The sequence below is a fragment of the Bombina bombina genome, chromosome 1 (assembly GCF_027579735.1).
Source record: "Bombina bombina isolate aBomBom1 chromosome 1, aBomBom1.pri, whole genome shotgun sequence".
Classification (NCBI taxonomy): Eukaryota; Metazoa; Chordata; class Amphibia; order Anura; family Bombinatoridae; genus Bombina; species Bombina bombina.
In genome coordinates, this window is record NC_069499.1 from 772672994 (window position 1) to 772687629 (window position 14636).

Sequence of the window (14636 nt, forward strand, 5' to 3'; positions counted from 1 at the left end):
ATTGCTGTTCTTTAAGGGGTTAATTGAAATCATTGCAATACATAATATTCATCACTTTTTAAAAGGATTTTACATTTTATTACTTCTTTTTTTTCTTTCTTTTTTTAACTTCTTTTGTGCAGTGTCCATTACTTCCTGTCACAGCCCAAGGAGGAGCCTGGGGTCTCAGCAGGGAGACAAATTAGCAGTTTTTCTTTTCAAGTGTTGCTAGGTGACACCTATCTGCTAGCTTCAATTTGTTTATTGCCCATGTTCAGTATAGGACTTTTGCTGCAAAAATCTTGTGACCATGTTACCTAAGTTCAGTAATGGTACCTCTCTATTCTGTTGACAGTGGCTACAATGAGAATTTATAATTGCTCATTTAGCAAGAAAAACAAAGTTGTTTGCTGTTTTGTTTGTTTACTTCAATTTAACATATTTCTTATTAATAAAAGAGCACTGTTTTATATCCATTTAAATACAGTAGGATTGCATGTTGACTAATACATATCAAAAAGACAATGCAATAGCACTTGTTTTAAATCTCAAATGAGTAGTAGATTGTTGTCAATTGTCAATTCCATTTTGCCTCCCCCTTTATCATGCGACAGCCAATCGTAAAATGCATATACTCTCTTGCACATGCTCAGTAGACGATGGTGCCTCATTGTGCTTATATAAATATTGTGCACATTTTGATAATGGAAGTAAAATGGAATTTTTATTTTTAATTTTTGTATTTTTGTGTTGTAACATGATTTATCTGAAGAAAGAAAGTTTAATTTTGACTTTAGTGTCCCTTTTAATCCTTTCACTACCGGGAATTTTAGAGAATTCCCCCTAATGAATATATTTTGCATTATTTTTTGATAATTTTAAGGTTTTTTTCAGCTATGTATCCATGTTCTGCTGTACAAAATTAGATTTACCCCCATTGCATCATTTTAGAACTGCCCAAATTCTCAAAATTTATATCTATATATATATATTTATATATAGATATATAGATATATAGATATATATAGATATATATAGATATATATATATCTTTCCTAAGATAGGGAGATTCCACTGCTTCATTCCTTACTGTTGCGAAATACAACACCTGGCCACCAGGAGGAGGCAAAGACTCCCCAGTCAAAGGCTTAAATATCCCTCCCACTTCCTCATTTGCTGCGGAGGAACTGTTCTTTAGATTTAAAATTGAGCACTTGCGTTTTTTATCAAAGGAGGTTCTTTCTACTTTAGAGGTTCAAGAGGCCACGCTGCCTGAAGAACCTATGATACCTAAATTAGACAGAGTTTACGAAGACAGGAAAGTTCTTTTGAATTTTCCTGTGCCGTTTAAGATGGCTAACATTATTAAGAACAAATGGGAAAGAATTGGTTCTTCCTTTTCCCCCTTGTCTACTTTTAAAAAGTTATTCCCAGTCCCGGACTCTCAACTAGATTTGTGGGGCTCCATTCCTAAGGTGGATGGTATGCTTGCTAAACGTACTACTATACCTCTTGAGGATAGTTATTCGTTCAGAGAGCCGATGGATAAGAAAATAGAAAGCTTTCTGAGAAAGATGTTTCAACATACAGGATTTTTATTTCAACCGGCGGCTGCAGTTGCCACCTATTGGTGCGACTCTTTGTCGGAACTCATTGAGGTGGAGTCTCCCCTCGAGGATATTCAAGACAGAATTAAAGCTCTGAGAATTGCTAATTCTTTTATCTGTGATGCGAACATGCAAATTATTCGCATCACAGATATATAATAGTTTGCTCAGTTCCATATCGGACCTCTGCAGTTATGCCTGTTAAGGCAATGGAACGGGGACTATGCGGATCTGTCTCCGCAAATAGTTCTGGATCAGACAAGGGACTCTCTTCTGTGGTGGTTCTCTCAGGAACACCTCTCCCAGGGAACTTGCTTTCGCAGAACTTCTTGGGTGATTGTGACCACGGATGCCAGCCTTCTAGGTTGGGGAGCAATTTGGGGGTCATTGAAGACTCAGGGTCTTTGGACTCGGGAGGAGTCAGTTCTCCCTATAAACATTCTAGAACTGAGAGCGATTTTTATTACTCTACTGGCCTGGTCTCAGCCATAGCCTGATATATCAGGTTGCAGTCGGACAACATAACATTGTGGCGTACATCAACCACCAGGGGGGAACTGGGAGTTCCTTGGCCATGACAGAGGTGGCCCGGATAATCCAGTGGGCGGAGTCTCACAACTGTTGTCCTTCTGCGATCCACATCCCAGGAGTGGACAATTGGGAGGCGGATTTTCTGAGCCGACAGACCTTTCATCTGGGGGAGTGGGAAAGTATTTTCCAGTTTAATCCTCAATTGGGGCAGCCAGAACTGGATCTCATGGCTTCTCGGCAGAATGCCAAGCTTCTGAGGTACGGCTCGAGGTCAAGGGATCCACAGGCTTTCTTGATAGATGCTCTGACGATCCCTTGGAATTTCAGTCTAGCTTACATATTTTGCTCCATTCGTTCTCCTGCCAAGAGTCATTGCTCGGATCAAGCAGGAGAGGGCGTTGGTGATTCTCATAGCCCTGGCGTGGCCACGCAGGATCTGGTATGCAGATCTAGTGGAAATGTAGTCTCTACCTCCGTGGAGACTCCCTCTGAGGAAGGACCTTCTACTTCAGGGTCCTTTTCTTCATCCAAATCTCGTTTCTCCAACATTGGTGTGTCCGGTCCACGGCGTCATCCTTACTTGTGGGATATTCTCTTCCCCAACAGGAAATGGCAAAGAGTCCCAGCAAAGCTGGTCACATGATCCCTCCTAGGCTCCGCCCACCCCAGTCATTCTCTTTGCCGTTGCACAGGCAACATCTCCACGGAGATGGTTAAGAGTTTTTTGGTGTTTAAATGTAGTTTTTATTCTTCTATCAAGTGTTTGTTATTTTAAAATAGTGCTGGTATGTACTATTTACTCTGAAACAGAAAAGGATGAAGATTTCTGTTTGTAAGAGGAAGATGATTTTAGCAGACAGTAACTAAAATAGATTGCTGTTTCCACACAGGACTGTTGAGCTGAAGTAACTTCAGTTGGGGGAAACAGTTAGCAGACCTTTCTGCTTAAGGTATGACTAGCCATATTTCTAACAAGACCATGTAATGCTGGAAGGCTGTCATTTCCCCTCATGGGGACCGGTAAGCCATTTTCTTAGTCAAATATAAAAGAATAAAGGGCTTAAAAAAGGGCTTAAAAACTGGTAGACATTTTTATGGGCTAAAACGATTGCTTTATTGGGGCATATAATGCAGATTGTAGCTTATAATTGGCATTATAATCTTGGGGAACGTTTAAAAAACGGCAGGCATTGTGTTGGACACCTTTTTTAGTCTGGGGGCCTTTCTAGTTATAGACTCAGCCTCATTTTCGCGCCATTACTGCGCAGTTGTTTTTGGAGAGCAAGGCATGCAGATGCATGTGTGAGGATCTAAGAATCACTAAAAAAGCTTCTAGAAGGCGTCATTTGGTATCGTATTCCCCTCTGGGCTTGGTTGGGTCTCAGCAAAGCATATAGCTGGGACTGTATAGGGGTTAAATTTGAAAACGGCTCCGGTTCTGTTAATTTAAGGGTTAAAGCTCTGAAATTTGGTGTGCAATACTTTTAATGCTTTAAGACACTGTGGTGAAATTTTGGTGAATTTTGAACAATTCCTTCATACTTTTTCACATATTCAGTAATAAAGTGTTTTCAGTTTGAAATTTAAAGTGACAGTAACGGTTTTATTTTAAAACGTTTTTTGTGCTTTGTTGACAAGTTTAAGCCTGTTTAACATGTCTGTACCATCAGATAAGCTATGTTCTATATGTATGAAAGCCAATGTGTCTCCCCATTTAAATTTATGTGATAAATGTGCCATAGTGTCCAAACAAAGTAAGGACAGTAATGCCACAGATAATGATATTGCCCAAGATGATTCCTCAAATGAGGGGAGTAAACATGATACTACATCATCCCCTACTGTGTCTACACCAGTTATGCCCACACAGGAGGCCCCTAGTACATCTAGTGCGCCAATACTTATTACCATGCAACAATTAACGGCTGTAATGGATAACTCCATAGCAAATCTTTTATCCAAAATGCCTACTTATCAGAGAAAGCGCGATTGCTCTGTTTTAAACACTGAAGAGCAAGAGGACGCTGATGATAACTGTTCTGACATACCCTCACACCAATCTCAAGGGGCCATGAGGGAGGTTTTGTCTGATGGAGAAATCTCAGATTCAGGAAAAATTTCTCATCAAGCTGAACCTGATGTTGTGACATTTAAATTTAAATTAGAACATCTCCGCGCACTGCTTAAGGAGGTGTTATCTACTCTGGATGATTTGTGACAATTTGGTCATTCCAGAGAAATTATGTAAGATGGACAAGTTCCTAGAGGTTCCGGTGCCCCCCGATGCTTTTCCTATACCCAAGCGGGTGGCGGACATAGTAAATAAAGAGTGGGAAAGGCCCGGCATACCTTTTGTTCCCCCCCCCCTATATTTAAGAAATTATTTCCTATAGTCGACCCCAGAAAGGACTTATGGCAGACAGTCCCCAAGGTCGAGGGGGCGGTTTCTACTCTAAACAAACGCACTACTATTCCTATCGAAGATAGTTGTGCTTTCAAAGATCCTATGGATAAGAAATTAGAGGGTTTGCTTAAAAAGATTTTTGTACAGCAAGGTTACCTTCTACAACCAATTTCATGCATTGTTCCTGTCACTACGGCAGCGTGTTTCTGGTTCGAGGAACTAGAAAAGTCGCTCAGTAAAGAATCTTCGTATGAGGAGGTTATGGACAGAGTTCAAGCACTTAAATTGGCTAACTCTTTTGTTTTAGATGCCGCTTTGCAATTAGCTAGATTAGCGGCGAAAAATTCAGGGTTTGCTATCGTGGCGCGCAGAGCGCTTTGGCTAAAGTCTTGGTCAGCGGATGTGTCTTCCAAGACAAAATTGCTTAACATTCCTTTCAAAGGTAAAACATTATTTGGACCTGATTTGAATGAGATTATTTCAGACATCACTGGGGGAAAGGGCCACGCCCTCCCACAGGATAGGTCTTTTAAGGCTAAAAATAAGCCTAATTTTCGTCCCTTTCGCAGAAACGGACCAGCCTCTAATTCTGTATCCTCTAAGCAAGAGGGTAATACTTCACAACCCAAACCAGCCTGGAAACCAATGCAAGGCTGGAACAAGGGTAAGCAGGCCAAGAAGCCTACCACTGCTACCAAAACAGCATGAAGGGATGGCCCCCGATCCGGGACCGGATCTAGTGGGGGGCAGACTTTCTCTCTTTGCTCAGGCTTGGGCAAGAGATGTTCAGGATCCTTGGGCGCTAGAAATAGTTTCTCAAGGTTATCTCCTGGAATTCAAGGAACTACCCCCAAGGGGAAGGTTCCACAGGTCTCAATTATCTTCAAACCAAATAAAGAGACAGGCATTCTTACATTGTGTAGAAGACCTGTTAAAGATGGGAGTGATACATCCAGTTCCAATAAGAGAACAAGGAATGGGATTTTATTCCAATCTGTTCATAGTTCCCAAAAAAGAGGGAACATTCAGACCAATTTTGGATCTAAAGATCCTAAACAAATTTCTCAGGGTACCATCGTTCAAAATGGAAACTATTCGAACGATCCTACCTACTATCCAGGAAAATCAATTTATGACTACCGTGGATTTAAAGGATGCGTACCTACATATTCCTATCCACAAGGAACATCATCAGTTCCTAAGGTTCGCTTTTCTGGACAAGCATTACCAGTTTGTGGCACTTCCATTCTTATTAGCCACTGCTCCAAGGATTTTCACAAAGGTACTAGGGTCCCTTCTAGCGGTTCTAAGACCAAGGGGCATTGCAGTAGTACCTTGGACGACATCCTGATTCAAGCGCCGTCCCTGTCAAAAGCAAAGGCTCATACGGACATCGTCCTAGCCTTTCTCAGATCTCACGGATGGAAGGTGAACAAAGAAAAAAGTTCTCTGTCCCCGTCAACAAGAGTTCCCTTCTTGGGAACAATAATAGATTCCTTAGAAATGAGGATTTTTCTGACAGAGGTCAGAAAATCAAAACTTCTAAGCTCTTGTCAAGTACTTCATTCTGTTCCTCGTCCTTCCATAGCGCAGTGCATGGAAGTCATAGGATTGATGGTTGCAACAATGGACATAGTTCCTTTTGCACGAATTCATCTAAGACCATTACAACTGTGCATGCTCAGACAGTGGAATGGGGATTATACAGACTTGTCTCCGACGATTCAAGTAGATCAAAAGACCAGAGATTCACTCCGTTGGTGGCTGACCCTGGACCATCTATCCCAGGGAATGAGCTTCCGCAGACCAGAGTGGGTCATTGTCACGACCGACGCCAGCCTAGTGGGCTGGGGCGCGGTCTGGGAATCCCTGAAAGCTCAGGGTCTATGGTCTCGGGAAGAGTCTCTTCTCCCGATAAACATTCTTCAACTGAGAGCGATATTCAACTAGCAAAGGCCAAATTCATAAGGTTTCAGTCAGACAACATGACGACCGTTGCATATATCAATCATCAGGGGGGAACAAGGAGTTCCCTGGCGATGAAAGAAGTGACCAAGATAATTCAATGGGCGGAGGATCACTCCTGCCACTTGTCTGCGATCCACATCCCAGGAGTGGAAAATTGGGAAGCGGATTTTCTGAGTCGTCAGACATTCCATCCGGGGGAGTGGGAACTCCATCCGGAAATCTTTGCCCAAATAACTCAATTATGGGGCATTCCAGACATGGATCTGATGGCGTCTCGTCATAACTTCAAGGTTCCTTGCTACGGGTCCAGATCCAGGGATCCCAAGGCGACTCTAGTAGATGCACTAGTAGCACCTTGGACCTTCAACCTAGCTTATGTATTCCCACCGTTTCCTCTCATCCCCAGGCTGGTAGCCAGGATCAATCAGGAGAGGGCCTCTGTGATCTTGATAGCTCCTGCGTGGCCACGCAGGACTTGGTATGCAGACCTGGTGAATATGTCATCGGCTCCACCATGGAAGCTACCTTTGAGACAGGACCTTCTTGTTCAGGGTCCATTCGAACATCCGAATCTGGTTTCCCTCCAACTGACGGCTTGGAGATTGAACGCTTGATTTTATCAAAGCGTGGGTTTTCAGATTCTGTAATAGATACTCTGATTCAGGCTAGAAAGCCTGTAACTAGAAAAATTTACCATAAAATATGGAAAAAATATATCTGTTGGTGTGAATCTAAAGGATTCCCATGGAACAAGATAAGAATTCCTAAGATTCTATCCTTTCTACAAGAAGGTTTGGAGAAAGGATTATCTGCAAGTTCTCTAAAGGGACAGATCTCTGCTTTATCTGTTTTACTTCACAAAAGACTGGCAGCCGTGCCAGATGTTCAAGCATTTGTTCAGGCTCTGGTTAGGATCAAGCCTGTTTACAGACCTTTGACTCCTCCCTGGAGTCTAAATCTAGTTCTTTCAGTTCTTCAAGGGGTTCCGTTTGAACCCTTACATTCCGTAGATATTAAGTTACTATCTTTGAAAGTTTTGTTTTTGGTTGCAATTTCTTCTGCTAGAAGAGTTTCAGAGTTATCTGCTCTGCAGTGTTCTCCGCCCTATCTGGTGTTCCATGCAGATAAGGTGGTTTTGCGTACTAAGCCTGGTTTTCTTCCGAAAGTTGTTTCCAACAAAAATATTAACCAGGAGATAGTTGTACCTTCTTTGTGTCCGAATCCAGTTTCAAAGAAGGAACGTTTGTTACACAATTTGGACGTAGTCCGTGCTCTAAAATTCTATTTAGAGGCTACTAAAGATTTCAGACAAACATCTTCCTTGTTTGTTGTTTATTCTGGTAAAAGGAGAGGTCAAAAAGCGACTTCTACCTCTCTTTCCTTTTGGCTTAAAAGCATTATCCGATTGGCTTATGAGACTGCCGGACGGCAGCCTCCTGAAAGAATCACAGCTCACTCCACTAGGGCTGTGGCTTCCACATGGGCCTTCAAGAACGAGGCTTCTGTTGACCAGATATGTAAGGCAGCGACTTGGTCTTCACTGCACACTTTTGCCAAATTTTACAAATTCGATACTTTTGCTTCTTCGGAGGCTATTTTTGGGAGAAAGGTTTTGCAAGCCGTGGTGCCTTCCATTTAGGTGACCTGATTTGCTCCCTCCCTTCATCCGTGTCCTAAAGCTTTGGTATTGGTTCCCACAAGTAAGGATGACGCCGTGGACCGGACACACCAATGTTGGAGAAAACAGAATTTATGCTTACCTGATAAATTACTTTCTCCAATGGTGTGTCCGGTCCACGGCCCGTCCTGGTTTTTTAATCAGGTCTGATGAATTATTCTCTCTAACTACAGTCACCACGGTATCATATGGTTTCTCCTATATATATTTCCTCCTGTCCGTCGGTCGAATGACTGGGGTGGGCGGAGCCTAGGAGGGATCATGTGACCAGCTTTGCTGGGACTCTTTGCCATTTCCTGTTGGGGAAGAGAATATCCCACAAGTAAGGATGACGCTGTGGACCGGACACACCGTTGGAGAAAGTAATTTATCAGGTAAGCATAAATTCTGTTTTCTCTGAAGCTGACTGCTTGGAGATTGAACGCTTGATTTTATCTAAGCATGGGTTTTCAGAGTCGGTCATTGAGACCATGATTCAGGCTCGTAAGCCTGTGACAAGAAAGATTTATTATAAGATATGGCGTAAATATCTGTATTGGTGTGAATCCAGAGTCTACTCTTGGAGTAGAGTCAGGATTCCTAGGATTATGTCTTTTCTCCAGGAGGGTCTGGAGAAGGGTTTGGCGGATGCGCCAGACGTGCAATCTTTTTGTCAGGCCTGTGTTTAAAGGGACAGTCTACACCAGAATATTTATTGTTTTAAAAGATAGATAATTCCTTTATTACCCATTCTATAGTTTTGCATAATCAAGTTATTTTAATACAGGTTTTACCTCTGATTATCTTGAATCTAAGCCTCTGCAAACTGCCCCTTATTTCAGTTCTTTTGACAGACTTGCATTTTAGCCAATAAGTGCTGACTCCTAGGTAACTCCACGTGCGTGAGCACAGTGTTATCTATATGAAACACATGAACTAACACCCTCTAGTGGTGATAAACTGTCAAAATGCCCTGAGCTAAGAGGCAGCTTTCAAGGGCTTAGAAATTAGCATATGAACCTCCTAGATTTAGCTTTCAACTACGAATACCAAGAGAACAAAGCAAAATTGGTGATAGAAGTAAATTGAAAAATTGTTTAAAATGACATGCCCTATCTGAATAATTAAAGTTTGTTTTGGACTAGACTGTCCCTTTAAGCCTGTTACTCCTCCCTGGAGTCTTAACCTTGTTCTTAAAGTTTTACAGCGGGCTCCGTTTGAACCTATGCATCACTTGGATATTAAGATGCTATCTTGGAAGGTTTTGCTTCTTGTTTCTTCTGCTTGGAGAGTTTCGGAACTCTCGGCTCTGCAGTTTGATTCTCCTTATCTTATTTTTCTTTCTGATAAGGTGGTTCTACATACTAAATTAGGTTTCCTACCTAAGGTTGTTTCAAACAAGAATATTAATAAGGAGATCGTGGTTCCTTCTTTGTGTCCTAATCCTCCTCCTAAGGAGCGTTTGTTGCACAACCTAGATGTTGTGCGTGCTTTTAAAGTTTTATCTTCAGACGACTAAGGATTTTCGTCAGTCTTTTGCTTTGTTTGTTTTTCTGGGAAGCGCAAGGGTCAGAAAGCTATGGCTACTTCTTTCTCTTTGGCTAAGGAGTATTATTTGTTTGGCCTTTGAGACTCCTGAGAGAATCACAGCTCGTTCCACGAGGGCTGTTTCTTCTTCTTGGGCATTTCAAAAGATCTAGTTTGCTTTTGTGGAACAACTTTGCAAGGCTGCAACTTGGTCCTCTTTGCATACTTTTTTAAAGTTTTATACATTTGATACTTTTGCCTCGGTTGAGACTTCTTTTGGGAGAAGGGTTCTTCAGGCAGTGCCTTCTGTTTAGGTCTACCTGTCTTGTCCCTCCCTTATCATCTGTGTCCTCTAGCTTGGGTATTGATTCCCACTAGTAATTGATGATTCCGTGGACTCACCATATCTTAGGAAAGAAAACATAATTTATGCTTACCTGATGTATTTATTTATTTTTGGATATGGTGAGTCCACGGCCCACCTTTTATTTAGGACAATTATTTTTTCTAAAACCTCAGGCACCTCTACACTTTTGTGTCATCTTCTTTTTCCATTTTTCCTTTGGCCGAATGACTGGGGATTATGGGTATGGGTACAGCTTTGCTGTAGTGCTCTTTGCCACCTCCTGCTGGCCAGGAGTGATATTCCCACTAGTAATTGATGATTCTGTGGACTCACCATATCCGGAAAGAGAGAAATTTATCAAGTAAGCATAATTTTTTTTTTTTTTTATGTTTGTATTTAATTTAAAAAATTGATTTAGAGAAATCACACAACATAAGCTGCTTTCCAAAAAAAATTGTTGTTTATAAATTGCTATTCATATTTAGTTAATATCATAATGCATACTTATCTAGTCTCCACTTTTAATGTTTTACAAAGTTACTTTATTTGTATAGTGTTTACCAACCCTGTGCATGTGTGATTGTTTGCAAATAGTTTTTCTTTCTTTTAGCTGAACATACCAATGGTCCTCTTATAAATGGAGATAATGCAGATACCCCCAAATCCAGAAGAAGATTGCTAAGTACTTCTGAAGATGAAAGTATGGGCGAAGATGCAGTAAAAATACCGGCTAATCCAGAAAGAGATCAAGGTTCAATGTCATCCTCTGAAAACGAAGATTCAGAATCAAGTTTAAGCTCGAATAGTGACTCTGAGTCTAGTTCAGATTCTGAGTCCTCTTCCAAGTCAGATCAGGATTATATTGAAGGAGACCATGATTACACTAAAGTGGCACGAGCAAAACTTAAAAAAAAGCTGGTTGGTAAATCTAAAGAGAAAAGCAAAGGAAGAGGTAAAGGTAGAGGAAGGGGTCGAGGAAGGGGGCGTCCAAAAGGATATGGTCGTGGAAAAAGTGTAGTAAACAAAAAAGGGAAGGGACGTGGTCGTGGAAGAGGGACATTAAATAAAGGCCCTTCTAGAGATCCAGGTTTGAAACATGCACAGTTAACAGATGATGATGATGCTGACAATGACGATGAGGAAGATGATGATGATGATGAGGAAGAAGATGAGGAAAGTGATTTTGTAGAGCATTTGCGTAAAAAGCCTAGGATTAACACCAGAAATCAGGGCAGAAGAACAGTTTTATACAATGATGATTCAGACAATGAACATGAAAGTGTGTTGCATTTTGATGACCCTTTGAACCTTGGAACTTCTAGGTCTGGAAGGGTGCGTAAAATGACAGAAAAAGCCAGAGTGAGTCATCTTATGGGATGGAATGGATAACCAAATGTATGAATCATCTGAGTGGATTATAAATAAACTTTTATTATTTTAGAAAGGGGTCTTCTGCAGGGATTTTACAGAACAAAGTCCTAATAGGATATTTGTGGAACTGTTTGCTCTTTATGGTGGTGCTTTTTTGATGCAATTGTAAATATGTTAGTAAATTAAGGCCAGCCTTATTTATTAGGTCTTAAGATTTGACTTTACAGCCACAAAATGCAACACTACACATCTAAGGGTGCAGCTTCCAATCCAATGAGTGGCATGAAACCTTTTTAAAATCATGGTTGTAGCTTTTGTGTATGTATTACAGAGTAAGCACCTTTTTTAAAGAGATTTTATATGTTTTTGTGAATTTATGCTTCATATACAGTAAATAATTTTTGCACAAGATACCAACCCTGATGGCAGCTATTAAATGTTTACAGTTTATAAATTTAAGTATCTCCATAAAGTTACTCTGCCAATGCCAAATTATCGTTATGTGGGTTATACTAAACTAGATCTGTTAGGTGTAAGCTGGGGCTCGATCCACTTTTTTCAGTATTTATTTAACATTTTTCATTTTTAAAAGAAATCTGTGTAAGCTTAAAATAGCATTGGTGCCTTTGTAAATATTAATCAATTTTTCCTCTTTTGTGTCATAATCTTAGCACCAAAAGTATGAAGCCTGTTAACTGGCAGAATCTGTCAAATCTACTTTAAATGTTTTTTTCTACGTATTGTAGTTCCATATAAATTGGTGGTTAAATTGGTCATTTTTTTTACAACAGCCCAGCTACCTCTTAAGTATTGCTAGAAATGGGGAAGGTAATTGTAGATGCTAAATGAATTTAGTTTTTTTAATTGCTATAAAAACAGATGGTTACTAAAATAGGCTGGTATTTGTTCCTATACTAATATAAAAACTTGATATATTGTGAAAAATAGGTTTATAGCTGGTTTAGTTTGGGATTGTTGAAAGGAATAGCCAGCTGGTGCTGTATTATTCAACTTTTTTAATTTATTTTTTTTAATGCCCATAATTGTGTTTGCAACATTTTTGTTCCTTTTTAATGTAGTAGCAGAACTCTATAATGTATCAATGTGGGTATTTTCTTTTACTGTAAAATGAGTGTTAAACCTATGCTTCATTCCTATATGTTGTTCAGCAGTGAGTGTTTGTAGATTCCATACAATTGGCATTTTTATCAATGTTGGGTTCAAAATAATTCACTATGGTGCATCAATTGGGATAACCTAAAGTGCCCAACTTACCACTGATGTTTTCTTAGTAGAAGACTGAATCAGGACCACACTAAAACTAATAGTGTTAAACAAAGAAAAAGAAAGAATAAATGTTTGTTTTTACTATGTATAGTTGACCGTTCATTAACCATCAAGTTAGAGATAAAATAAAACCCTTTTTTCATTTTTATATATGATTTTATCGGTTTTGTTTTTATTTTATGGTTGCAGATTCCCTAGTCAGCAATGGACCTTAATATCAAAGTAAGCAAAGTATGATAAATGACCTGTTGGCATTCAAGTTGTTTGTTTGCACATACAGTTCTTTCTTAATAATTATGTATGCATGCGTTTCAGCATTTCCACGTTTTTGTCCATGTATATTTTGAAACAACTTTCTTAGAACATCATCCTTATCTACTGAAACCACTTCCTGCACTATAGCGATAATTAATGTGTCACATCATAGTTTCTCCAACATTGGTGTGTCTGGTCCACGGCGTCATCCTTACTTGTGGGAATATCTCTTCCCCAACAGGAAATGGCAAAGAGTCCCAGCAAAGCTGGCCATATAGTCCCTCCTAGGCTCCGCCCACCCCAGTCATTCTCTTTGCCGTTGCACAGGCAACATCTCCACGGAGATGGTTAAGAGTTTTTTGGTGTTTAAATGTAGTTTTTTATTCTTCTATCAAGTGTTTGTTATTTTAAAATAGTGCTGGTATGTACTATTTACTCTGAAACAGAAAAGGATGAAGATTTCTGTTTGTGAGAGGAAGATGATTTTAGCAGACAGTAACTAAAATCGATTGCTGTTTCCACATAGGACTGTTGAGATGAAGTAACTTCAGTTGGGGAAAACAGTTTAGCAGACTTTTCTGCTTAAGGTATGACTAGCCATATTTCTAACAAGACCATGTAATGCTGGAAGGCTGTCATTTCCCCTCATGGGGACCGGTAAGCCATTTTCTTAGTCAAGCAAACAGAATAAAGGGCTTAATATGGGCTATAAAACTGGTAGACACTTTTATGGGCTAAATCGATTGCTTTATTTGGGCATTTTATACATGTTTATGCTGATAATTCACTTTTATAAACTTGGGGAACGTTTTTTAACGGCAGGCACTATGTTAGACACCTTTTCCAGTCAGGGAGGGCCTTCCCAGTTGTAGGCTGAGCCTCATTTTCGCGCCATTACTGCGCAGTTGTTTTTGAGAGCAAGACATGCAGATGCATGTGTGAGGATCTGAAAGTAGCTGGAAAAGTTTCTAGAAGGCGTCACTTGGTATCGTATTCCCCTCTGGGCTTGGTTAGGTCACAGCAAAGGCTATAGCTGGGACTGTATAGGGGTTAAATTTGTAAACGGCTCCGGTTCCGTTATTTTAAGGGTTAAAGCTCTGAAAATTGGTGTGCAATACTCTTAATGCTTTAAGACACTGTGGTGACTTGAACAATTCCTTCATACTTTTTCACATATTCAGTAATAAAGTGTTTTCTGTTTAAAATTTAAAGAGACAGTAACGGTTTTGTTTTAAAACGTTTTTTGTGCTTTATTGACAAGTTTAAGCCTGTTTAACATGTCTGTGCCTTCGGATAAGCTATGTTCTATATGTATGAAAGCCAATGTGTCTCCCCATTTAAATTTGTGTGATAATTGTGCCATAGCGTCCAAACAAAGTAAGGACAGTACTGCCACAGATAATGAAATTGCCCAAGATGATTCCTCAGATGAGGGGAGTAAACATGATACTACATCATCCCCTACTGTGTCTACACCAGTTTTGCCCACGCAGGAGGCCCCTAGTACATCTAGCGCGCCAATGCTTATTACCATGCAACAATTAACGGCTGTAATGGATAACTCCATAGCAAATATTTTATCCAAAATGCCTACATATCAGAGAAAGCGCGATTGCTCTGTTTTAAACACTGAAGAGCAGGAGGGCGCTGATGATAATTGTTCTGTCATACCCTCACACCAATCTGAAGTGGCCATGAGGGAGG

At 40.2% G+C, this 14636-nt stretch overlaps 1 protein-coding gene across 1 annotated transcript in view; it reads left to right on the forward strand.

The window, feature by feature from the left end:
- BRWD3 (bromodomain and WD repeat domain containing 3) overlaps positions 1-12825 on the forward strand; it is a 466754-nt gene extending 453929 nt beyond the window's left edge. The window contains exon 40 of the mRNA XM_053715025.1: positions 10630-12825. Within this exon, the coding sequence (XP_053571000.1) occupies positions 10630-11408 (779 nt within the window). The 3' untranslated portion in view covers positions 11409-12825. The remainder of the gene's footprint in view (positions 1-10629) is intronic.
- Positions 12826-14636: the final 1811 nt, after the last annotated feature.